The 24,754-nt window shown below is 39.3% G+C and overlaps 2 protein-coding genes across 3 annotated transcripts in view; one reads left to right on the top strand and one right to left on the bottom strand.

Annotated features, from left to right (window-relative positions):
- The first annotated feature begins 1,024 nt into the window (after positions 1–1,024).
- Positions 1,025–14,471, top strand: ARL1 (ARF like GTPase 1). Of its 2 annotated transcripts, XM_082850107.1 has the most exons (6): positions 1,030–1,367; positions 2,742–2,879; positions 4,832–4,913; positions 5,956–6,067; positions 8,935–9,113; positions 10,244–12,875. In XM_082850107.1, the coding sequence occupies exons 1-6, from the start codon at positions 1,364–1,366 to the stop codon at positions 10,272–10,274; spliced, it is 546 nt and encodes a 181-aa protein (XP_082706233.1). In that variant the 5' UTR covers positions 1,030–1,363; the 3' UTR covers positions 10,275–12,875. The 2 variants fall into 2 exon arrangements, with proteins under 2 accessions (XP_082706234.1, XP_082706233.1); XM_082850108.1 differs by lacking the exon at positions 2,742–2,879 and having other exon boundaries at positions 1,025–1,367; positions 10,244–14,471.
- A 63-nt stretch (positions 14,472–14,534) lies between these two features.
- Positions 14,535–24,754, bottom strand: part of UTP20 (UTP20 small subunit processome component) — a 94,599-nt gene continuing 84,379 nt past the window's right edge. Inside the window, exons 52-62 of the mRNA XM_082850109.1 lie at positions 24,310–24,389; positions 23,804–23,873; positions 23,487–23,669; positions 22,633–22,764; positions 22,024–22,156; positions 20,069–20,256; positions 19,254–19,325; positions 16,692–16,955; positions 16,368–16,494; positions 14,978–15,123; positions 14,535–14,696 (exon numbers count right to left, since the gene is read on the bottom strand). Of these exons, the coding sequence (XP_082706235.1) occupies positions 14,541–14,696; positions 14,978–15,123; positions 16,368–16,494; positions 16,692–16,955; positions 19,254–19,325; positions 20,069–20,256; positions 22,024–22,156; positions 22,633–22,764; positions 23,487–23,669; positions 23,804–23,873; positions 24,310–24,389 (1,551 nt within the window). The 3' untranslated portion in view covers positions 14,535–14,540. The remainder of the gene's footprint in view (positions 14,697–14,977; positions 15,124–16,367; positions 16,495–16,691; positions 16,956–19,253; positions 19,326–20,068; positions 20,257–22,023; positions 22,157–22,632; positions 22,765–23,486; positions 23,670–23,803; positions 23,874–24,309; positions 24,390–24,754) is intronic.

The raw sequence follows: 24,754 nt of genomic DNA, 5'->3' as shown, positions 1-24,754 counted from the left end.
TTCTTGAAGAAGAGAGCTTGGCCTCTCCTATCAAATAGGACAGGTGGTTCAGATATGCCTAGTTTAGGAAACAAGTTTAATAATATTGCATAATATATGTTTAAGTTAACTAATGTTTATGTTATTGGCCTTAAAAACGTATAATTCAACACATTCTCTCAAATATTTGTTTAGTGCCCAAGTACAAGAACAAAACAGTGAACAAAATAAACAAAAATACTTGCATTCATAGATGTGACATTCTAGTGAGAGGCAGTAGACAATAAATAAGCATAATAAGTAAATTATGTTTAGTGGTGCCTTCTACTAAAAAATCAGGATAAGGGGGATGTAGAGTAGGTTGCAATTTTAAATATTAATAACATTTGAGCAAAGACTTTAAAGAGGTGAGGTCAATTCCAAATGTTTGTCTGAAGAATAAAATTCCACAGACTTATAAACTAAATGTTTACCTTTAATTCTAGCACGCTACTATCCTTGTTTCCTCAAACGTTTCTTTTTGGTAAGCAGGAACTGTAAAAACAGGTCAACAGTAACAGGAATGACCGCATTTTGAAAAACGATGTTGCCTTCAAAATACGTACCTTTTCTATAGAGTAATGACTGCCCTTAGCTAGCATCGGAGAAGGTACAGGTAGAAGAAAGGAGGGAGGGACGCTAACGCTGACCCTGCAGGCCACTGCGACGCCAAAAATCTCTTTGGCGGCCTCAGTTCAGGCGGCTCCGCATTGGTGGCGCGGGGCTCGTCCTATTATTATAAGGTAGCCCTCTTTCCTAGTCGGAGGAAGGAGCCAGTGGAAAATCGGGTCAACGCCCGCAGGGCGCTTCAGGACAAGTCATTTCTGCGACGCCGCAAGCGGCGCCCGCTTCCCGTCAGGCTGCCGCATCGAGGCCCGACGCGCATTCCCGGTTGGCGGATTCACCACTTCTTGGTGTCAGAATTTAAAATGAAAATTCGAACTTCCCTATTTCGGAAGCCTTTCCTGTCCAAGAAAACAGAAGCAGGGGAGACTTGGAGTCCTTGAATTTTTTTTTTTTTTCCTTGCGGCTTCCGCAGTATCTACACCCTGCGCGCCGGGGACTTGCGTCGAAAGTGACGGCGCGGACGCTCAGGCCGCCGTTCCCGGCGCGCAGTCGCGGCGGCCTCGCTCCCGCCCCCGCCGGGAGGTCCGACGTGGAAGTTGCTGGCTGACCAGGCTTCCAAGGAAACCCACTGGGAACCAGAGCCCGAGGCCGAGCCGGAGCCGGAGCCGCAGCGCAGGCCCAGGCGAGGGGAGGTGGCGGCGCCGAGGCTCGATTAGGAGTCGCTGCCGAGGCCGGGCCCAGTCTCCGCCGGTCGACGGGGGAGGACAGGCAGTTCATCATGGGTGAGGGATCTGAGAAGGGAGCCTGGGCGCGCTGAGAGGCCGAGGCCGAGGGCTGGGGTCTGGAGGAGGAGGAGAGGGGCCGGCCTGGAAAGCCCAGAGTAGCCAGCGTCTTAGGGCGCTGACTGCTGAGGACGCAACTCACCTTAGATTTTCACCTGTGTGCGTGGACCCTGCCTCGAACCTTCGCCCCCGTCTTATCCCGTTCTCCTTTCCCCCGGCGGGGTCAGAGGTGAGGGCAGCGCGGGTCGGTGAACTTTTCCGTCATCCCCTCGGACCCAGCGCCACTTGCTGGATGGAGCTGGTCTTGCGAAGCTTGGCAGCGTGTCAGTCGCAGGTTCGCTCAGGTTTCTTGGGTGAAGGATGAGCTTCTGGATTCTCTCTCCCTGGTCGCTGGGACTGCGTCAGTTTAAACCCCGAAAGAGGGTGGTGCTCGTCATGTTTTACGGCCAACTTGGCGTTTGTCTGCTTACCTGTATCTTTTCCTGTAGAGAAGGTGGAGAAGGAAATGGGCAGGGAGTGTATTACTAGTCAGCGATGACGTTTTAATCTCAATTTTTGGAGTGCTGATTGAGGGAACTACATTGTCATCGCAAGCATCAGGTAGAGCTTCCCTCCCCGCTAGAGCCCAAATGAAGGTGCAGATTTCTTAACTTGTTTACAACCCTCCAAATGATGCAAATTCTTTGCCTTATTTAAATAGCTCAGCGATTTTCTGGGGAGTTTACTTCTTGGTCTGGAACGTCAGAAGCGCTTTCTTGTCTTTTTGCATAACCCCTTCAGTTTTATTCTTCTGCTTCTTTTTAACCTGTAAAAGGTAGAAAGGATTTTGTCACGTCACACCCCTTGTGTTACAAATGTTCAAGGTTCTCTAACCCATAGTGGATTCATTTTTCCAGACTTGCAGCTCTTAATTTTGCCATTTCTTGGTAAAATAACTAGGTATTGTGTGTGGCATCAGTGATTGAAGGTACTTACTGTACAACAGTAATTGCTTTTCATGTTCAAGGACCTCATTGTCCCACTGTCATTCTGGTTTGCCCTTTGGTTTCTGGGGGTAGTGAGGAGATCATGCTAAGATATCCATATTCTCTCGATTAGAAAGTGAGCTCCATGAGGGCAGTGGTCCTGTTTCTCTTATTTTTGAGTGTATCTTCTGTGCCTGCCTGACACAGTATCCAGGACATGGTAACAATCAGTAATTACTAGTTTGATGTTGAATAATGTATTTCATTGGAAGCAAAAATATGCACCTATGAATCGAGGAAAGGATTACAGTATTATTTAATTTGCTGTAGCTTTCAAAGGGTAAGATTAAATGTTTTGTGGGCCTAGTTCATGAAATGATTTTGAAATACATCTTTGTTATTTTTTAAGGTGGCTTTTTCTCAAGCATTTTTTCCAGTCTGTTTGGAACCCGGGAAATGAGGATTTTAATTTTGGGATTAGATGGAGCAGGAAAAACTACAATTTTGTACAGATTACAGGTTGGAGAAGTCGTTACTACTATTCCTAGTAAGTGTTGGTATGATAAACTAATTATAGGGGCTTTCTCTTTCCATCAAACATAACTTTATTTCTGAATAAATATATAATGTAATTGATAAGGTTCATAAACTTCTACTATGAGCATAATATTTATAACACTTTTTTTCATAAATTTACAGACAGTTTGGTGTAATTTATGAACCCCTGTGCATGGCTGGGTTCTGCTGTTTAGGGCTGTTTTAAAAGTTGGGTAGAGTTAAGCCACCTAATCTCATTGAGAGCCAGTATCTTTGTTGATAAAATGAAGATAATAAATATACATTGGCTTTGAGGGGAAAATAAATCTAGTATATAAAATACTTTGTTAACCTGTGTAAAGAATTATATAGATATGAAGTGATATTATTACATGTGAAGTGGTTTTTTTTCTGTATTTGTTACTATTTGATTAAGATTAGTTTCTCTTTAGTAATTCTATTGATTATTTTTAAAGATCTGAGTTGAAGAGACTGAGTGTTGAATCTGGTACTTAAAAATATCAAGAAAAGAAACACCTTGACTTTAAATCAATTGATATCTTAGAAGAATATTCTCCAACAGTCTTAATTTACTACATAAGAAGACTGTTCTGTTACTTACGCTATTTTCATTTGATGCCCTGAATTTACTTAGATTAGTAAGATTAGTACATTTAAACTAATAGTTTGTAGAGTTTGCTCAAGAATATTTAAATTATGCCTTTAAAGTTACTCTGTCACTCAAGGTATTTCTATATTTAGTACTATTTAAATTTCCAGATTAAAAAAAAAGTGTAGCTTTTATGAAAGAAGAACTTTTCAAACCCTGTGTCATCTGTTACTTCTTTATGCCACCTTCAGTAAATTTCAGTTTCCTTGGTTTCTCCTTCTCAAAATCACCCAACTCAATCTGCTACAGTTGAGTCACCGTGGCCCCTGCAATACACATAGCCCAGTGGATTGCATTTCAGCAAATGTGGTTCATACCACGCCCTTGTCCTTTGCAAATAAACAACATTCCTAACTGAGGCTGGAGACAGTGATTACCCTGCTGCTTAATTCTAAGGGAGACATCATGAACTTGCTTTTTAGTTTTTCACTCAGGTTTGCTATAGTAATTTTTTTATACTTGCCATATACTCATAATCGTCATTTGCCAGTATAAACTTAAATCTAAAAAATTAATTGTCCAGTTATAGCTGTTAAGTCATTTTTTACTTTGATTTTTTTTAAGTTTGTGAAATCTTAGTAATATTTGTATATGTAGCTCCTAAGTTTTTTTCAGTAACCTCTCCACCTCCTTCAGATTCCTTTCAATGGAAGATAGTAATATCTTGCCTTAGGCATGTGATGCGAGAGCTCCAGCTAAGAAGGATGGCTGGGAAAAGGGATGGGACTCCTCCCCTTTGACCATCTCGCTATGACCTTATTACAAATGAGCTCTTGAGGAAGTCTTCAGAGTGTCTGTGAGATTGCCAGCCTTAGAGAACTCAGCTTCCATAAAGAGGTATACAGCCATTGCTGTGCCCTTACCTACTGAAGTTTAGAGTCTATCTAGGCTTTCTTGGTTTTGTTCCCTGTTTATTTGCAACCTACCAAAATTCCGTTTTTTGTAATACATCTGCAACTGTCCTTTCTAAATATAACTTTCTGAACACTTTTGTATGCCAGTACTGTATTTTGAAGGGAGTTTAACATAATAGGGTTTCCATTGAGCTAAGAATTATATAATTGCAGAGGTAGCTGGGGGTTCTTATATACCCTGAAAGTGGTGTTGATCTTGCTGATTGGTGTGCATATGTGTGCATGTGTAGCACAGCACACTGTCTTATCTTCAGTGGGATGATATTTGAACTAACAGTGTGATTCAGCAATTACCATTAATTGCTGAAAGTCAGATTGGCTACTTTGAAGGCGGAATGTATTAGTCTACATATACTGCTAATTTGATTTCTTTTCCAGCCATTGGATTTAATGTTGAGACGGTAACATACAAGAACCTAAAGTTCCAAGTCTGGGATTTAGGAGGACAGACAAGTATCAGGTATGGTGCAAAGGGCAGATCATTTTGTAGTATTGAATCTTTCTTTATTGGCTCCTTTAGGGTTAACAGGAGTAAACCAAAATATGTCTTCTTTTGTAATTTAATGGGAGACACCTAGTTTAAAATGAGGTAAAACGGCCTTATTCTCTCAATTAAAATCTGAGAATTAAAAATTTTAACTAAAGAATTAAAATCTAAGGAAGCCAGTTTTTCAGATATCACTTCAATGAAAAATCTTTTCATGAAAATCTCAAGACCTAATTACTTCATTAGTTTTTAAATAAAAAGGGTCCTCTAGTTAGTTCTTGTCAGTCCCTTCCTCTGTGAGACAGACTGTTTTGGATTTCATAAAAATACCTTTTGGGCCCACCATTTAGGACTAATGTGAACATAAATGCCCTCTGGAATTCAAGTCTCCTGTCTAGCATCCTGTGCTTGACATGGCAACTGCGAATGTTTAGTGACTGTCACTGCTCACTCAGTAGGGTACTTACCATCTTAAAAGATCAGTAGTGCATTCCCCAGACATCCTGCTGCCCGGTAACTCATTTTATTTCTTGAACCACTTTTGAGTCAATTTCTTATTTTAGCCATTTCTACTTCGTGTCTTCAGTGATCAGTTTAATGTCTGTTACATAAAATCATATTAAAATTTTTTTTTAAAGAACTCATTCCTCTTAAGGAGTTTCTAGTTAAGATGTAACAATCAGGTCTGTGTGGAACTTTTTTTATCGGTACATTTAGTGATTTTATAGATTATAAATATATTCTCTCAGCCTAAAGTCTGAACTCATTCTGAAGCTCCTTGGTCCTGTGATTTATGTTTATCAATATTCTTTCCACCCCATCCCATCTGAGGGATATGATATATGCCCATCAGAAACAATGAATCATTATGGCATTGATTCTTTGCATGGATGGGGAAGGATTGGCAAGTAATACCCCCCACCCCATCACTGCCAAGTCCTAGCATATGAATTAACATACCAGTTTCTTCTTCTTTCAAATAATAATGTATTCTCCCTTTCTGAATTTTCTTCAGGCCATACTGGAGATGTTATTATTCAAACACAGATGCAGTCATTTATGTAGTAGACAGTTGTGACCGAGACCGAATTGGCATTTCCAAATCAGAGTTAGTTGCCATGTTGGAGGTAAGAAAACTATTAAAATGTGGGTAAATCATTTGTATTTGCTTGCTGTTTGTTTGTTGTTTTTTTTTTGTTTTGTTTTGTTTTTTGCAGTACGCAGGCCTTTCACTGCTGTGGCCTCTCCCGTTGCGGAGCACAGGCTCCGGACGCACAGGCTCAGCGGCCATGGCTCACGGGTCCAGCTGCTCCAGGGCATGTGGGATCCTCCCGGACCGGGGCACGAACCCGTGTCCCCTGCATCGGCAGGTAGACTCTCAACCACTGTGCCACCAGGGAAGCCCTAGGAAGTAACTTTTTTTTTTTTTTTTGCGGTACGCGGGCCTCTCACTTTTGTGGCCTCTCCCGCTGCGGAGCACAGGCTCCGGACGCGCAGGCCCAGCGGCCATGGCTCACGGGCCCAGCCGCTCCGCGGCATGTGGGATCCTCCCGGACCGGGGCACGAACCCGTGTCCCCTGCATCGGCAGGCGGACTTCCAACCACTGCGCCACCAGGGAAGCCCCAGAAGTAACTTTTAATTGATGCAATCAATTAATATTTATGTATTAGTGATATAAAGTACATGTGGAATATGAGTCAGGACTATTATATTAAAACTTACAGACACAAAATCAATTTGTTTTACTTTTGTACACAAAAATTCTAAATGGAGTAAAGAATTATGTAAAATGGAAGTCATTATAAGGGAATATGTTTAAAATTTCTGGATTAAGAAGGTCCTTCTAAATCCAAGAATTGGAAGGAATTACAAAAGAAAAGATAGATTTAATTATATTGATATTATACAAACAAACAAAAAAATCCACAAAGCTCAGATGCCAAACAATACAAGTTAGGGTAAAATGGGGAACCAAGACACAGTTTTACAGCCAGTGACTAAGGATTAGTGATCTTAATCGTATCAATACCTTTTGCAAATCAATAGAAAAGGGAGCAAAAGGCATGAACCTACAATTTATAGGAGAAGAATTTATTGCTAATAACATTTGTATTTTTAATACCCTAATAATAAATAAGCATATAATGAAATGCTATGTTTGGAAAAATATATAGTTTCAGTTCTACCAAAGCTGCATTGGAGATGGGCACTGTCATACACTGTTCGTGGAGTTGAAATTGTTACAGGCTCTCTGGACAGCAGTTTATTAATACATGTAACAAGAACCTGAAAAAAATTTCATACTTTGATTCACTTTTAGAGAATTGTGTTAAAGAAATAGAGATTCACACAAAGATTTCTGTATTATGATTCTGTCACTTTGGTTTCTCTAATAGTCGAGTGAAAAGAATCTAGGAAGAATCTAATACTGGAAAACAGTTATATAGTTTATGGTGCATGAATTCTTAGTGTAGAGTATAACCATTAAATTTTTTTTTTTACATCTTTATTGGAGTATAATTGCTTTACAATGGTGTGTTAGTTTCTGCTTTATAACAAAGTGAATCAGCTATACATATACATATGTTCCCATATCTCTTCCCTCTTGCGTCTCCCTCCCTCCCTCCCACCCTCCCTATCCCACCCCTCCAGGCGGTCACAAAGCACCGAGCTGATCCCCCTGTGCTATGCGGCTGCTTCCCACTAGCTATCTATTTTACATTTGGTAGTGTATATATGTCCATGCCTCTCGCCCGCTTTGTCACAGCTTACCCTTCCCCCTCCCCATATCCTCAAGTCCATTCTCTAGTAGGTCTGTGGCTTTATTCCTGTCTTACCCCTAGGTTCTTCATGACATTTTTTTTCTTAAATTCCATATATATGTGTTAGCATATGGTATTTGTCTTTCTCTTTCTGACTTACTTCACTCTGTATGACAGACTCTAGGTCTATCCACCTCATTACAAATAGCTCAATTTTGTTTCTTTTTATGGCTGAGTAATATTCCATTGTATATATGTGCCACATCTTCTTTATCCATTCATCCGATGACGGACACTTAGGTTGTTTCCATCTCCGGGCTATTGTAAATAGAGCTGCAATGAACATTTTGGTACATGACTCTTTTTGAATTATGGTTTTCTCAGGGTATATGCCCAGTAGTGGGATTGCTGGGTCATATGGTAGCTCTATTTGTAGTTTTTTAAGGACCCTCCATACTGTTCGCCATAGTGGCTGTACCATTAATGTTTTAAAATTTTTTTTGAGGGACTTCCGTGGTGGCGCAGTGGTTAAGAATCTGCCTGCTAATGTAGGGGACATGGGTTCAAGCCCTGGTCCAGGTAGATCCCACATGCCGCAGAGCATCTAAGCCCGTGCACCACAAATACTGAGCCTGTGCTCTACAGCCTGTGAGCCACAACTACTGAGCCCGTGTGCCACAACTACTGAAGCCTGTGTGCCTAGGGCCCATGCTCCACAACAAGAGAAGCCACTGCAATGAGAAGCCCGGGCACCACAATGAAGAGTAGCCCCTGCTCGCTACAACTAGAGAAAGGCCGCGCACAGCAATGAAGCCACAATGCAGCCAAAAATAAATAAATAAAATAAATTAATTAAAAAAAATTTTTTTTGATAGTTTGGAAAAACATCCACAATTTAATGTTTAGTTTATTTTTTAAGGCAGGGTATGGAACTGTATTTAAATGTGATCTTAAATGTATATATATACTAAATAAACTATAAGTATCTGAATTACAAAGCAGTAGAAAATACCCAGAATGTTAAACAGTGATCATGTTTAGGAGATAGGATTATGGGTGAAGTTTCTTTTCTTCATACTTCTCTATAATTTCAAATAATTTATAATGAACATTGTATATTAATAATTAGGAAATACGCTTTTAAAATAATGGATTTTTTTTTTGGCATTTCTTCCCAAACTCAAGGGAGCAAATTGATTAGAAGAAATCAAACCTTTTCTATGTTATTTAGGAAGAAGAGCTGAGAAAAGCCATTTTAGTGGTGTTTGCAAATAAGCAGGACATGGAACAGGCCATGACTCCCTCGGAGATGGCAAATTCACTTGGGTTACCTGCCTTGAAGGACCGAAAATGGCAAATATTCAAAACTTCAGCAACCAAAGGCACTGGCCTTGATGAGGCAATGGAATGGTAAGTATGTTTCCAGAAGCCATCTGTGTGTACATGCGCTGTGTACATACATGTGTCATTTCCCTTTGGTCTTAAGGATAAAATTCAGATTATTTATCAGTTTACCATATTGTTCCTCCACCCTTTTCTTCCACTGGTCTTCATGTACATCTGCTTTTATTTCAACCACACCTAATTACAGTTAGATAAGCCACCAGCTCTCTGCTGTATTTCTAGCTTTTTCCCCTACCTCACCGCACCCTCCAGTTCCTTATCCTTCAGGACTTAGGTTAAGGCTCTGTGTTTCTCAAGAGCCTTCCCTGACATAACTTCATGCCCACTGCCTTACCACACACATAGAGGTCCTTGTCTCAGGTCAGTGATATAGTAGTACTTGTTACACTGTCTTGTAGTTGGTTTGTGCATCTGCTCATTAAATTGTCATCTCCTTGAAGACTGAGACTAGTTTTCATCTCTGAATTATCCACATCTGGCCTGGCTGTAGTAGTAGCAGCCTGGAAAGTGGATATCTGGTGTTTTTTGATTATTTGTTTATTTATTATTTTAAAAAATATTTATTTATTTATTTTTGGCTGCATTGTATCTTCGTTGCTGCATGCGGGCTTTCTCTAGTTGTGGTGAGCGGGGGCTACTGTTTGTTGTAGTGCATGGGCTTCTCATTTGCAGTGGCTTCCCGTGGAGCACAGGCTCTAGGCACATGGGCTTCAGTAGTTGCAGCACGCAGGCTCAGTAGTTGCGGTGCATGGGTTCAGTCGTTGCGGCGCGTGGGCTCTAGAGCACAGGCTCAGTAGTTGTGGCTCACGGGCTTAGTTGCTCTGTGGCATGTGGGATCTTCCTGGACCAGGGATTGAACCCGTGTCCCCTGCACTGACAGGCACATTCTTAACCACTGCCCCACCAGGGAAATCCCTGGTCTTTTTTGATTATTCATTCAAAGCATAGAGAAAGTGAAAGCTAAAAGACCCTCATGGCAATTGAGTCCATAACCTCATTCTTTTAATATAACTGTCTTAGCCTTCATCATTTAAAGTGCTTTGGAATCCACCTCCAGTATAAAATTTATATAATAAATGATCTATACCTGAAAGTTTGAAGTTAATCTTATGAAACTGTTCATTTTCTCTTCACAGGTTAGTTGAAACACTGAAGAGCAGACAGTAATTCAGTCACTTCTGCTCCTCTGAAACGAAGACCACATCACATCTCCCTTTGGAAATAGTTAAAGTGTGCTTCACACTACTAAATGTTAAAACTGTATGATTGTCAGCATATACCAAACTGACTGCAACATTTGTAATAAGTATTAAAAATAAGTATTTGGTTGGAAGGGTAACTCATTGTGATTGAATCAACTGAATGTGTGTTCTGTATAATGTAAAATATTCCTTCCTTGTTATCTTGTGTTAAGGTATATATTCTATTTGTATGGAAGTCTTATTCAGATACAGTCCTATTAAAGAATGTACTCTTATTGAGGAAAAAGCCCTCCAATTTTAAATTAGTGGTTGCAGCTTGTTTGTATTAACACTAAAAAATACCTTAACTCAGATTTTTTTCCCCCTAAAATGAATTAAGTTTTTCCAAAGATTAGGCTCAGTAGAGTAGGCTAGGAACCTAGCGTGGGTTAATTATAGTCTTCATTTGCTTAATGACCACTTTAAGCTGTTTCATTTAAAAGCTTTTGGTTATAGGTGTGAAGTTGAAGTAATTATTTTGGTGGCTATCTTCACTGACTTATCTGTAATTATCATTTTATAGTATTTATGGTTGTTGGGAAATTTTTACAGATTTGGGCCCTCCTAGTTAGTTTGTACAGGAACCCTGTGAGGTAGCTAGGACATCATTTTTACATCTTCATTTTTATGGACATGGACCCAAAATTCTGATAGACTGGCTTGACCAGTGTCACCTGCTAGGGAGGTGGGAAGAGGGCTTAAAGTGAGACTTCACAGGGTCAGAAGCTTGTCCCATAAACTATACCATAAATTCCTGAAAATGCCAACATTGACAACACAGCTTAACTCCTTATATAAAATTAAGCTAATTGAAGTAGACACATTACAATCAAAATAATGTCTATAAATTTATTTGTCCTTACTAGTAGAGGTAGTAAAAACAATCCCAAATGGTTATATTTGTTGGAGTTCACAACACATTAAAGAAAATTTCACATGAAAGGAAAGTTTTTAAAAAGATCTATTTTAAGAAGCATTGTAAAAGATGTTTTTGCTGCCTTTGATTCCTTTTATCTACCTGTAATTGAACATGTAAATTTGATTGGTGAAAAGTCAAAATCTTATTGATTCTACAGGGAGAATTAAGTATTCGTTTAAAAATTAGGCTTACAGCTGCTAGGCTGTCAAAAACAATTATATTCTAAGGGACTTCTTAAAGGAACTTTTCAAACAACCCAGTCTACAGTATGACAGAAGTAAATAAGAGTCCTTAGTAGTTACTAAAATTGGGAGCAATTTTTTCCTTTTTTTAGTTGGACAAGCAGCATTTAAAAAATTAGATGCCAGTAAAGAGAACTTAATACCATTGTGCCCCTCAGGTCTCAGGAAAGCTAGTGGTCATTCAGCTCACATGAATGTGACTTTCTTTTCTAATCTGTGGGACTTTTCTTGTTCTCTAGCACCCATTCCTAATTTGATTTCTTGGAAAGCTTTTGGAGACCTTCTTCCCGGGACAGGTGTTCCCAGTGCACCTAATATTACTAACTGAGCATATAACTAACATTGTTTCATAGTTTGCAAGGCACTCCTGATGGGCAGACTGTCTTTTTCATGTCTGTATCCCTAGCATCCAGTATGGTGCTTGGCACATTATGGCACCTCAGAATATGTTCATGGTTCAAATAGTAATGCTTTTATATTTGTCAGCTGGGAAATAGTACATCTGCAGTTCATACTTGGGTCTGGTCAGTGGCACGTATCTACTGCTGGGCTTGTACCCAAGTGGCTAAATACTCCCCAGTGGTTCAGGAACACTGTGAACGTAGAAGTCAGTGGAAGGGCGGCCCTGGCAGGCAAGTGCTGCCTGACGTGTAGCCCTGGTAGCAAAGGCCAGCACTTGGATGATCTTGAGCCCTCTGGTTTGTCACAAAGAATGGGATGGGGTAAATAGAGCATACACTTATTTTAATATGGTATGAATTATAAGGTCCTTATCTAGCAGGAAACAACTGTACAGGTATGTTACAGGAGTTTGAAAGTTCTCATTTATAAAAATCTACTGAGTATTGTTTTGTGAGAAGCCTGAAAATGAAAAAAACACCAAACTTGAAATCAGAACACATGAGTTCTAGGCACAAAGGGCCACACTCCATCAGTTTTTGTTTGTTTGGTTTTTCTTTTTGAACAAATAACGTCAAAGTTTTCTTTTAGCTCTAACGTTCTATTTTATAATTCTGGTTGGTAGTTGTGCTGTGTCATGTGATTAAATTTTCAAAAATGAGAAATTGAGGTGGAATTCTATTACCAGAATACCTGAGATGCACTTTAAATTGTGGAAATGTAAGCTCCTTGAGGGCAGGGACCATACATCATCTACTGTTAGAATCCCTTGCATCTAGTATGGTGCACTTGGCACATACTAGGCACTCAATAAATATTTACTGATTAAAACAAAGCTGTGCTCAATATACTTGAGATACTTATTCTTCCTGATTTTTGCTTTAGTATTTTGTTTTCTGATTTAAAAATTTTTATAAAAGCAGTACATGCACTTTAAATCACTTAGAATTGAGTCTGCCTTCCAAGATGCCCTATGTTTATCCTTTTGGCACATTACAAACACCTTAGAAGTGTGAGAACTCGTTTGATACATAAACTACATCAAAACACAAATTCTGAAGTTCAGGAATGTTTGAACATTTGATTCCTATGCCTTATGCTATAATATTTCTAATCCCATAATTACAAATTACAAAGAGCATGGGCTTTCAATCCTGGGTTTGAATCTTAACTCTTGCCACCTACAACCTGTGTCACCCTTAGGTAGATTATTTAATCCGAGATGAGATTCCTCATCTGTAAAATAATGAGTTTTAGGAAGCTCTCAGGAAGACTATGAGAATTAAATAAAATGTAAAGCGTAGGATAGATTCTTTCTCCCCCCTCCCTTCCAAATATATTGGGCAGTAAAGAATATTGCTTCTACATCAAGTGTATAGAGAGGCAAAAGATATGGTTGAACAAGATAATGCCAAATTGTTTTCCAAAGTGGTTTATAAGAGTGCCCTTTCCTCCACCATGCTTGCCAACATTTGGTATTGTCAGCTTTATAAATCTGAAGGGTTCAAAATGGAATTTCATTCTGATGTTAATCTGCATTTTCCTAATTATTAATGAGGCTAAATACAGGAGGAGTGACTCAAAAAAAAATATTTAACAACTAGACATAGCTGATGCAGGAGGACCCCTACTAGTCCAGGTATTAGTCCTTTAATTTCTGGTATGGGGAGACATGGAGTCTAGGGACTCATATAGCCAGGGTGGCACTTGGGGTCTCAAGATAGTGACTACTTACTAACCAGTACATAAGTAATATTGGCATAGCCATATTTGCTAAATGTTGAGGTTTAAGGGCCATTTATATTTCCTCTGCAGTGCCTATTTCTCTCTTTTGCCACTTTTCCTACTGTAGTATCTTTGTTGATTCATAGGTATTCATCATATAGCCTGGGTGCTACTAATCCTTTATCAGTATATGGTACATACTATGTCCCAGTTGTATCTTTTTGTAAGTAGACGGTCTTAATTTTAATGAAGTAGAATTTATCACATCGTCCCTCCACAGACAGCACTTTTGATCTTATTTTTCATATCTGAGAGGGCAAGCCCCTCACCCTACTCTCCTTTTTTAAAAGCATCATGGCTATTCTTGATTTACTATCTTCCATGTAAATTTTAGAATCAGCTTGTTGGGATAATATGAAGAACTCCTTTGGGATTTTGCTCAGATACGCATTTACCCAGTGGGATCCAACTGGGGATGAACTAGCAACTTATGATACTGAATCTTCCTACTCATGAACATGGTTATACTTCTCCATTTGTGCAGATCTTTCTTAATGCCTTTTGATGACGTTTTATAATTTCCTCCATACAGGTATTGCAAATCATTTGTTTGATTTATTCCTAACTTCTACATGTTGTCTTGCTATTTTAATGTGTATTTTTAAAAAGAAAAATACATTTTAAGTTCTTTATCACTAGTGTCAAATGCTTTTTAGACAGTGAAGATACAGTAGTGGTATGAAATATTTTAATTAAAAATAAGTATGAATTATATTACACTGTATAATATACAACCTGTGCCAAAGTTTAAATTAAATAATAAAACCTATGATTTTGGACCAGCAGGTACACTAGAAAGTTCATGTTTCGGGGTAAGCTGGGACACTGTATTAACACAGGGAGCACTTTACTCCACCATTGCTAAATCTTTCAGGCTGTGGCTCTTTTGTCTCTTGGCCTTATAGCCTGGACGCAGGAACTCGATCTTTCTCTTCTTTGCTTCCTTTTTATTTTTGTGTTTCTTCAGCTTTTTCTTGGCAGCGATATCAGGATTAGTTACAAACTTGAAAAAAGAATAGAAATGTTATACTACTTTTAAAGTGACTGTTAAACCAATAAAAATCAAATGCAGAAATGGACCATTTTGTTCACCTTAAAAACATCACAAATGCAATACATGCCCATTGAAGAAAATCTGGAGCCCCAGTTATAAAGTCCCACTTCTCAAATACATCCAACTCCTCTTTCCTCCCTGGGTAAGTCTGACACACATGCATGCACACACCCCTGGTTAAAAATAGTTAAGCCTAATGAACATGCCATTTCTTCAAAGAGCAGGCCTACCTCCAAAGCCTTCCTCTTTTTCCGGAGTGCCCTTTTCTCAGTAGCCTGTTTCTGTACAGAGGCAAACACTAAGGAGAAGCTCTCGAGCCCAACCAGCTTTTTCAGTAATTCTATGATTTCCTGGGATAGATTCTTCAGCGAAGGATCTAATCACGCACACAATAATAATCAGAAACACGTAGGAAAGGACACATTTGAATATGTAGAAAATTAACAACACACAAAATTTAAACTCCTGAGGCTTTATCACTTTTATCATTTCAACATTAAACACTGATCTGAAACTAGCCTCTTTGTTGCTGAGATGGGAGAACAAGCAGAAGTGCTGGACACAGCACTCTGAGCCACACCTCATCCAGGATGCAGCAAGAGATCAGAGACCATGAAGCAACTTCCCAAGGGAATCCGGGCTCAGAAGACATCAAAGTAATTTGAGAACTTGACAAATGTTTTGGGTTACCTTTATTAACCTGCTCAGCTCTCTGCAGATGGGGGCAAAGAAAGGTAATTGTGTTTCTCTAATTCCCGGGTCATAGAGGCTTGGCGCTGGCTGTAACCTCTTTTTGGATCAAAGACTCCTTTGAGAAGCTGACAAAAAGCCATATTCTCCCACCCTTACCTGCCTCCTCTCTCCCAAATGCAAAGAGTCGAGGATTTCTGCATTCAATTTCAGGAAAGCTCATGACACCTACTGTAGATTGCAAGTTTCCTGAAGATGACGATTGGGCCTTTTCCACTGCTGAACCCTTATTTAGGTGCTCAATAAATGTTGGCTGGGAACCACAGTCAACCTGACCTCTAAGAAGGAAACTCTCTCTCCAGGCTGTAGGACTAAAACAGCTTCTATTCTGACATTCACTTCATTTTTGTTTTTAAAATTCTTAACATCCACTTTACCGCCTCTCTTTCCAACCCCTAATTCCCACTTTTCCTAATATCATGTACCAAAGGTACCAAATGTACCAAATGTACCAGGCAAGAAAAAAAAATTGGAAAATTTAAAATATTTGCACTAAAAACTATTTCATATATTTGCCTTGTAATTTTTGAGAATATAATGACATTTGTTCATTATTTTTCACAGCACTATGAGGATTAGAACCACCCCAAGTTATTTTTCTTTGAATATCTAATCTATGCTTAGGAGTAAAACATCATCTTTTAGGAGAGAAACGTTCACTCTTAGACACAAGAAAGCATATAGGAGAGAAGACAGTTAAAAATAACACAAATATGCCTTATTTGCTTGCTGTTAATTGTCTTGATACCTAGCAAGTTTTCTTTCTTAAACTGTGGCAGAGAGGGAGGACAAAAAGGAAGAAGGAAGCATTCAGGAAAGAAGACAGGAATCCTAACATGCAAGTATTCAGAAGAGAGGCCGCAGAATTACCCTGGTCCGAATAGGTGCTGTTCAGTTCTCGGAACAAAGGAGCTATGATCACTGGGAGGTACGGCTTCACCTTGTCTATTCCAAGATCCATTGCTACAGCTCCGAGAAACTTAAAGATGCATGTTCTCTGAAAGTACAGATCATTTTTCTTTTATACTTGCAGCTACACAGAGTTAATTTAGAAAACAAGGTCTATTTCAGGGCAGATGTTATTGCTGCAGTTCTGGGTTCAAAAGTTCCTAGGGACTTAGGAGGATAACTAAAACCATTAAAATACTTTTAAAAAAAAAGACTACTTGCAGTCATTTTGCACATGCATCGCACCTTTAACGGGTTTCTAGGTGAATAAGCAGCTTCCAGTTTTGCGATCCGGGACAACTTCCGTATCAACCACAGCAGCGTGGCTGGCTCGCTCCGCTCTTCATTCTTGTCTGCACACACCTTGTGTTCTTCCACATCCTCTCTGGCCAGGCCATCACCTAAAACTTCCTGTTCTTCCATGTCTTCTTTTATGTTACCTTGCTTATCCCCAGAATCAGGTTCCAGTAAATATAAGACTTTGGCTACGAACAACAAATTCTTAACAACCTTAAAAAAAGGGGCAGAGGGGAAGGGTAAGAATTGGATTCTGATTGTGTAGAAGCTAAAATAGGTATCCTACAATTAGAAAACAGAAAACTGGGTATTGCACTGTCAAACTGACGATCAAGCCTTTTTTTGGATTATTCTTCAGTTTACCTCTTACAGTGTGTCCAAACCTATTTCCATGTAACTTTTATCCATTTGGCCTACTTCTATTCTTTAAGGTTCCACTGAGTAAATAATTTCATTCTGGATCATCCATTTACATTTTTCAAGACAGCTTTGATCCTCATTCCATTAAATTCCTTCATCCATCCATTCTTCACCAAAATAACAGTTTCCCTTTACTGATCCATTTACTGAGCACTGACTAGTTACCTTGTATACAGCATTCCAATTCAACTTTAAAATATCCCTGTTAGGTACTATTATCAGGAGAGAAAACCAAGGCTCAGAGTTGGTAAATCTCAGCCAAAGACCAAGTGAGTGGTCAGTCAGGATTCAAAGGTCTTTAGAATTCCAGCCCAAGTTCTTAAACACTGAGCTCCTCTTTCCCGCATATACCATCTGGTCCAATTGCCCAGGGGTGATTTTTTAGTCTTATAATAATGGACCCATTTATTGAGTCCTAACTCTACAACATGCATGAAATCTCTGACGTGGGTATTTCACACCTGTTCTGTGAAGGAGGACACCAAGTTGAATTTTATTTCCTTCACCATCCGGGCAACTCTGCTAGAGGAGCTGTGTACCCAGAGTTCCCCCAAATGTGGTACTCAGAACACCACACTGTCCAAGGCTAGCCTGGCCATCAAGAGTTAATGCCAAGATTATCATTTCCTTCTGGAAGCTGGGCCTGCATGAGGACAGCACCAGATTTGGAGGCCTTTCCTCCTTGTGGCAGCCACTTCACACTGTTAACTCACTCTAAGATTAAGGTGAAGTAAAATCCATCATTTCTTTCAACCTGGGCTGGTACTAGTAAATCTCTTCCTACCTGTCCCAAGTTTGTATGGTTTGTCATCCTCTATTAAAACTCATATTGTGTAAGGCCCCACCCACTGTCCACCCTGGCATGATTTCTTTGGCCTCACTTTGCTGTCCATTGAATAGCTATCCATTCCCTCCCCAACCCTGCCACGTAAAAAAGTGAGAGAAGTATCAGTGTTCATGGCATGCCACCTGAGATCACTCTTCAGATACAACATTCACCTAGTTTCTACTGCCCCGTCCCTTAATCTGCATTGCTCCGTTGTTCATAATGGCTCACAAGAGACGTGGTCAAGTGCTTTGCTTATATCTAGATACCACATCCATGTCACTTCATCATCTACCAGCCCAACTGCTCTATCAAGAGGAAAAAATAAAATGGAGCAGTAGACCAACTATTCAAAAGCAATTCACATTTACTGCATATTTACAAATGCTTTATTCTCCATATTTTACTTAGAATTAAATTTTATATGAAACTACATAAAGCTTTTTAGTGATAGAATCATTTATCTGCCTTCTGTTAAGGACAGACAATTCTCAGACCACACTGTAGCATGAACATTATTGGTTTCTCTTTCACTTCCAGGGATAAGGGAAGGAAATTCAATATTACAGTTTAATATAAAAACAATCAATCAGGGACTTCCCTGGCGGCGCAGTGGTTAAGACCCCCCTGCCAATGCAGGGGACACAGGTTCGAGCCCTGGTCTGGGAAGATCCCACATGCTGCAGAGCAACTAAGCCCACAACTACTGAGCCTATGCTCTAGAGCCCGCGCGTCACAACTACTGAGCCCGCGTGCCTAGAGCCTGTGCTCTGCAACAAAGACAAGACACCACAATGAGAAGCCCGCGCACCACAATGAAGAGTAGCCCCCACTCGCCTCAACTAGAGAAAGCCCGCGCACAGCAAGAAGACCCAACGCAGGCAAAAATAAATAAATAAAAATAAATAAATTAATTAAAAGAACCACAAAAATCAATCATTGTCCTTCAAAGCTTCAGTTGCAACGTGGAGTAGATATGTTAAAACTGACGATGAAAAAGATAAACAGCCAGCTTCCCACTGTATCATCTTTATTGGGAATTCTAAACGGAGCCAGGAGTAATCCCAGTATGGACACCAGAGTCAATTAGATACATGTGCCTAACTGAACAGGTATTTAAGTGTTTGTTTATATTTCATTTAATTCCCCAAGCTTTAACTAGGGAAAACCAAACCAAACCAAACCAAAAACCAAACCTAAGCTTATTCCTATACTGTTGGTAGAATAGGTCCCTTCTATTTAACTGGGAGGATCACAATACTTACCTGCTCTCCTAGAGACTGATCCAAGAATTTGGAGTGCAACTGATGGCAAGAGGCTAGGGAGATACTTTTCATCTGTGAAAAGAAAATGGACATTGGCAGACACAATGCAGGGTATTTCTGACTGTTTTTAAAAACTCCAAGTAACTATAATGATACAACTAAGGTAGGAGATTTTGCTCTGAATGACCACCTGTGTAGATCTGGAGAGGGAAGGTTCATGACCAGAAATTGTGTAAATGTTCCCTTCTATTTGCCATAAGAATTTTAGCTCCAGGACATGGGGAGATATAGATCATAATCCTTTAGATTACTGGCAGACAACTTTACAACATTCAAATACTTTTCCCCCCCTGTTTTCTTCCCTTCCACTCTCTGCTCATTCAATGTTTATGGAGATCCCACTATAAGCCAGGCATTGTGCTAGGCACTACGAAATCGGAGACAGATAACACACGGTCCCTACCTAACATTTTCAGGAACATGATCTCATTAAGTCATCAACAAGGTTATGGAGGCAGGACAGACAGTATCTTATTTGCCAGTATTGATAAAGAACTTAAATATATAATGGAAGATAAATATGCTAAATAAGCAAATCAAAAGTCTGACTAGACCAATGGTCTAAAAATTATCTTTGAAAAGTCTTGGACTTGAGGGTGACCCCTCTCTAGTTACTAGCACTCCTATGGATCCACATGTGCATCAAGTTGTTGACTGTAAGAGTTTATCCCAAGGCCAAGCCCAAGACAGTTACAGGAACCAGAATGAACATCTCATGTAGATGAGGGAAGGAAAGAGTCTTAGAGAAAACTTACCTTTTGGTCAAGGTCACTTGTTAGGAAGCTGATTGCTACAGGTTCTGAGAGTTTCTTTTTAGTTTTTTTGACATTCCGTTTTCTGATAAGTTCCTCCGGTTGGCAAGAGGCAAAGAGCAATCCAAAAATCTGGGCTGCAGTGAGCCACACCCAGTTGTGCGGATGTCTCAGATGAGAGTGCACGTGACCTAAGGGAGCCAAAGCGCATCCTCAGACGTCAAGGTTTTCCTGACTCTGTGGTGGTGAGCATGACTAATTCAGGCATTTCTTATCTATTATGTGCTTGGATTTAGGAATCAAAGATGAACAAAATAGCCCCTGCTTCCCGGAAGTGACGTGGAGAGACTAGAAGCAACTAGAGAACCAATATCTACCATGGTAAATGATATGAGAGAGCTTTGAGTCAGCCTGAAAACAGACCAGTTTCATAAGAACTAGCTGAAGACTCAAGGAGATAAGGTAGCATTAACAACTACAATTTCTAAACTAAAATTAAGGTAAATATATACATGGGTACATATTCTTTTCTCATAACTATTGAAATCAGTGGCTCCAAGTAGCTGACTGGAAAGGTATCATTTATTGAGGTGTTCTATGTGCCAGGCATAGGCTAAACGTGTTACACATATTACCTGATTTAGACCTCACAACAGTTCTGTGAGGTTGGAACTGTCATTCCCATTTTATAGTTCCAGAGGGAGCTAAGTAACGTGCCAAGCTGTAACAGGCAGAACCAAGCCTGGGCCCCAGCTTAATCTGGCCCCAGAGCTCATATCCTTAAACATGACCCCTTAAACTATCTTAAGGATGAGCCGTTAAAGATCATACCCTTGGGGCTTCCCTGGTGGCGCAGTGGTTGGGAGTCCGCCTGCCGATGCAGGGGACATGGGTTCGTGGCCCGGTCCGGGAAGATCCCACATGCCATGGAGCGGCTAGGCCCGTGAGCCATGGCCGCTGAGCCTGCGCGTCTGGAGCCTGTGCTCCGCAATGGGAGAGGCCACAACAGCGAGAGGCCCGCGTACCACACAAAAAAAAAAAGATCATACTCTTATGCTACAGGGCCATTCTTCACATACCACACTTGGAAAGTACAGTAGAAAAGCCTTGTGGTAACAGACTGAAATTCTAAATGAGCCACCTCATATCTGAATTTTAGTCTCTGCTGCTTTATTCCATGAAGATGGTTTTACTTTGTTTTCTATATGAACCTTTGTAATTATCTCAGTGGAGCCATACCAGAGTAGGCCATATAGTAACTTAGTGACTGGATTATTTCTCATAAAATCATATGAGTTCTCTTAAAACAAGTGGGTATTTAAAACATTCATTGCAATGTCTATTTCCTACTGATTAATCAAAACTAAAACGTTAAATTAAAAATTCCAGGATCTTATTTTTCATTTAAAGAAATGAATTTTATTTTATTTTATTTCATTTAAATAATATATAACTTAAATATTCCCACAGAAGTGAAACGGTTTAGTAAATTATGGCACATTTATACTATGGATTATTTATAGCCATTTAAAAGGATATCTACTAAGTATGTTACAGTACTATAATATGCCTACTTAGGTATAAACAGGATATAAAAGTTTATATGGAATTATGCAACCTCAAAAAAAAACACCTATGGTTATTTGACAAAAGGAAGACTGGATGGAAATGTATAACAAATAATTATCAAGTAGCAAGGAGGACTTTGGGAAAATTTTTCCTTTCTTTTACTCGTCCATAATTAATATTCTTTCTTATTTATAAATGAAATATATTATTTATGAGGATACATATATACATGCATATATTATTTGTTTGTTTTTTCCCCCAGAAAAAAATATTTTCACTGTAATCAATCTGCAAGGGCCTTTTAAATCTTTTTATCATGGACTTTTCACCTGACATTATATATTTCTAAAGTGTTTAATTTTAGATTTAAATAAAAAGGAAATACTTACTCCAGATTTTACTCAGAGTCTCAGAGGGCTTGATAAGCTGAATAATATTACATCCCTTGATGAGTTTACTTATCAGTGTAAGAAAACTAAACAGAAGGCGATCTGCAGCTTTTTCTTCAGTCTCTTCCATGATCTAAAATTAGGAGGGATGTTAAATCAATTAAGACAATAATTTCAAAGTATTTGATGGACATTTTTACTCCAGGATGTACATCTATACCTGGGTTTCTCAACCTAAACACTGCTGACATTTTGGGTCAAATAATTCTTTGCTTTGGCAGGCTACCCTGTGCACTAGAGGATGTTTAGCAACATTCCTGGCCTCTACACACTAGATGACAGTAGCATCCCTCTACCCTCCAGTTGTGACAACCAAAAATGCCTCCAGACATTGCTGTCTCCTGGGGGGCTTAAGAAACTTTGATCGACATACACTATGGAAGATAACTTACTTTAATCTTCACTTTAAAAAGAAGATAGAACTACACTGAGTTCTTGCTTTTATTAATAAAAAAATTTTTGAACTCAAATATTTACTCTATTAGCTATACCACCTCAAGTAAAACTATTAAAATAAGCAAGAGTTTTACTCCCTAGCAAATAACTTACATTTGTAAAGTTTTCAGGATCAATTTCCTTTTCAATCACACGGAGAACAGTTCCAAGTCTTCTCTCAAAAGTGACTCCTTCACTTTCCACAAACAAGCCACAGATCAGGGCAGCTAGCTGTCTATTTAAGCTCTATCGAAAATAAAACCATCACAAGACAGTATCAGCACAACTTGGGGAGCTGTTTCCAAAACTGTAAAATGAAGGTGGGCATGACTCTGTCCTCAGTAGTTCTTTATGATACCAGAAATCAACACAATGTGGATTTTTGGTTGCTAACATGAAAAATATAGAGAAATCTTCACCACCCAGAACAACATTAAAAAAAGTGGTATCCACTGAATAATACATTTTTTCTCGTTTTTAAATTAAAAAAAAAAAAGGAAGAAGTTTCAGCCCCCCGACCCCATTCTGATTTTAATACTTAAAGCCAATATTAAGTTATGACATGTGTTGTTTATATTCCACAAAGATGGGCCAGTGATGATGAGGGTAGAGTCAGCAAGTGGTTATAATTATTGGCAAAAGTTACATCCTATAAATTGTATAAGCAAAATTGGAAACAAAGATATTCATCAATGGGGATTGGTTAAGTAAATTATAATACATTCATGTAGAGTAACTGGGTGACATTGACCTTGTAGTGGGAATACAGGTGATTTCTGTTACTCTCTGTAACTTCTTATATTTTCTGAAATTTTACTGTAAGAATATATTATTAACATAATCCAGTAAAAACAATAAAGCTATTTGGGAAAAATTAATTCAACAATGTATAATATGTATTCTTATTTAAAGTATGAACACCAAAAGCTCAGACTCTTCTTTGCCATATGACTAAAAGCAACCCTAACCTTCTTTGCCCCAAACCAGGTGGTAACCATGTCGAAGAGCCAATCTTTTTTCTCAAGGCTGATTTTACTGAGTAAGGATTTGATTGCCATGGATGCCATCTTTTTACACATGGCAGAGTCATCGTTCACCATCATTAGACAAAGAGGAATAAAGAACATTCCACAGTTCTCGTGGAGCAGTCCCTGAAAGAAAACAGACACTTATGAGCACACTCAGACTGGAATTCTCACAGATGTCTCACAAACAGAGGACCCTGGGCTCCTGGGAGCCACAGCCTGTTAACAAACACAGAGTTTGTCTTTGTGATTCACGGTACCTGAGGGAATGTGTCAAAGAGATAAGCGATCATTTCCAAGGCGGACTCTCTCCCGGTCTCATGTTCATAACTAGGGTAAGAACATTAGAAGGACTTGTTAGTAACTTTAAAATTTACCAATAATTATTTTTAAGAATTTAAAATGTTGTCTCAAGGTGCCAGTCTATTTCTTACTAAGTGGAAAAAACCTCCATTTTCCCAATTTTAATACATGTACTTACCATGCTACTATGCAGTTGTAAATGTAATTTTGTTAGATTTTTACTGTTCTCCTAAGTGGACTCTAATGACAATTGATGGTCAGAGTGAACTGAAAAGCAGCTTGCAGAACTGGTATATGAAGCCATCATGCACAGTGCTTGACAGTCAAGTCAGTGATTCATAGGATAGCATCCTCAAAGAATGTGCCATTACATTTCGGCTTTGTTCTTTTCAAGACAGTCCACACACTGAAAGGCGAGAAGAACCTACCCCACTGCCTTGTGTAGCTTATGGCTTCAACTTACTTCAGTTGAGCGAGCATGAATTCCAAGTTTGGTCGCAATTTGTCCCCCAGGGGATAGTCAAGAATATATTTCAGAAAAACCTAGGAACAGAAGTCACACAAGAGATTACTTGGATCCTGTCCCTCCAGGATTCCTCTTTCCTAAGCTGCTTTCTGGGACACACTGGTAGGCTACAAAGACCTTTCAGAAGGGTGATCAGTTACGTGAAGTCCACCTCTTGAGTCAATAACTGTGCCCCTCCTCTCTCCTCCCACTTCACTTCCTCAGGTCTTGCCTGATTAAGCGTCAAGTCCTGGCCCATCATTAGCATGGTTGTTCAGGGCTCCAAATCTCAGCTCACACACTGGCAGCTCATCTCTCTGATAGGAGGCTGTGGTGAACTGAGTATGGACTGTGGTTCAACCCTGTATTTCCCCTGAAATAAGAATAACAATAATAGTGATAA

Source organism: Leucopleurus acutus (genome assembly GCF_964270905.1).
Source record: "Leucopleurus acutus genome assembly, chromosome: 11".
Classification (NCBI taxonomy): domain Eukaryota; kingdom Metazoa; phylum Chordata; class Mammalia; order Artiodactyla; family Delphinidae; genus Leucopleurus; species Leucopleurus acutus.
Note: the sequence above shows the minus strand (reverse complement) of the source record. Positions and strands in the feature narration are given on the sequence as shown.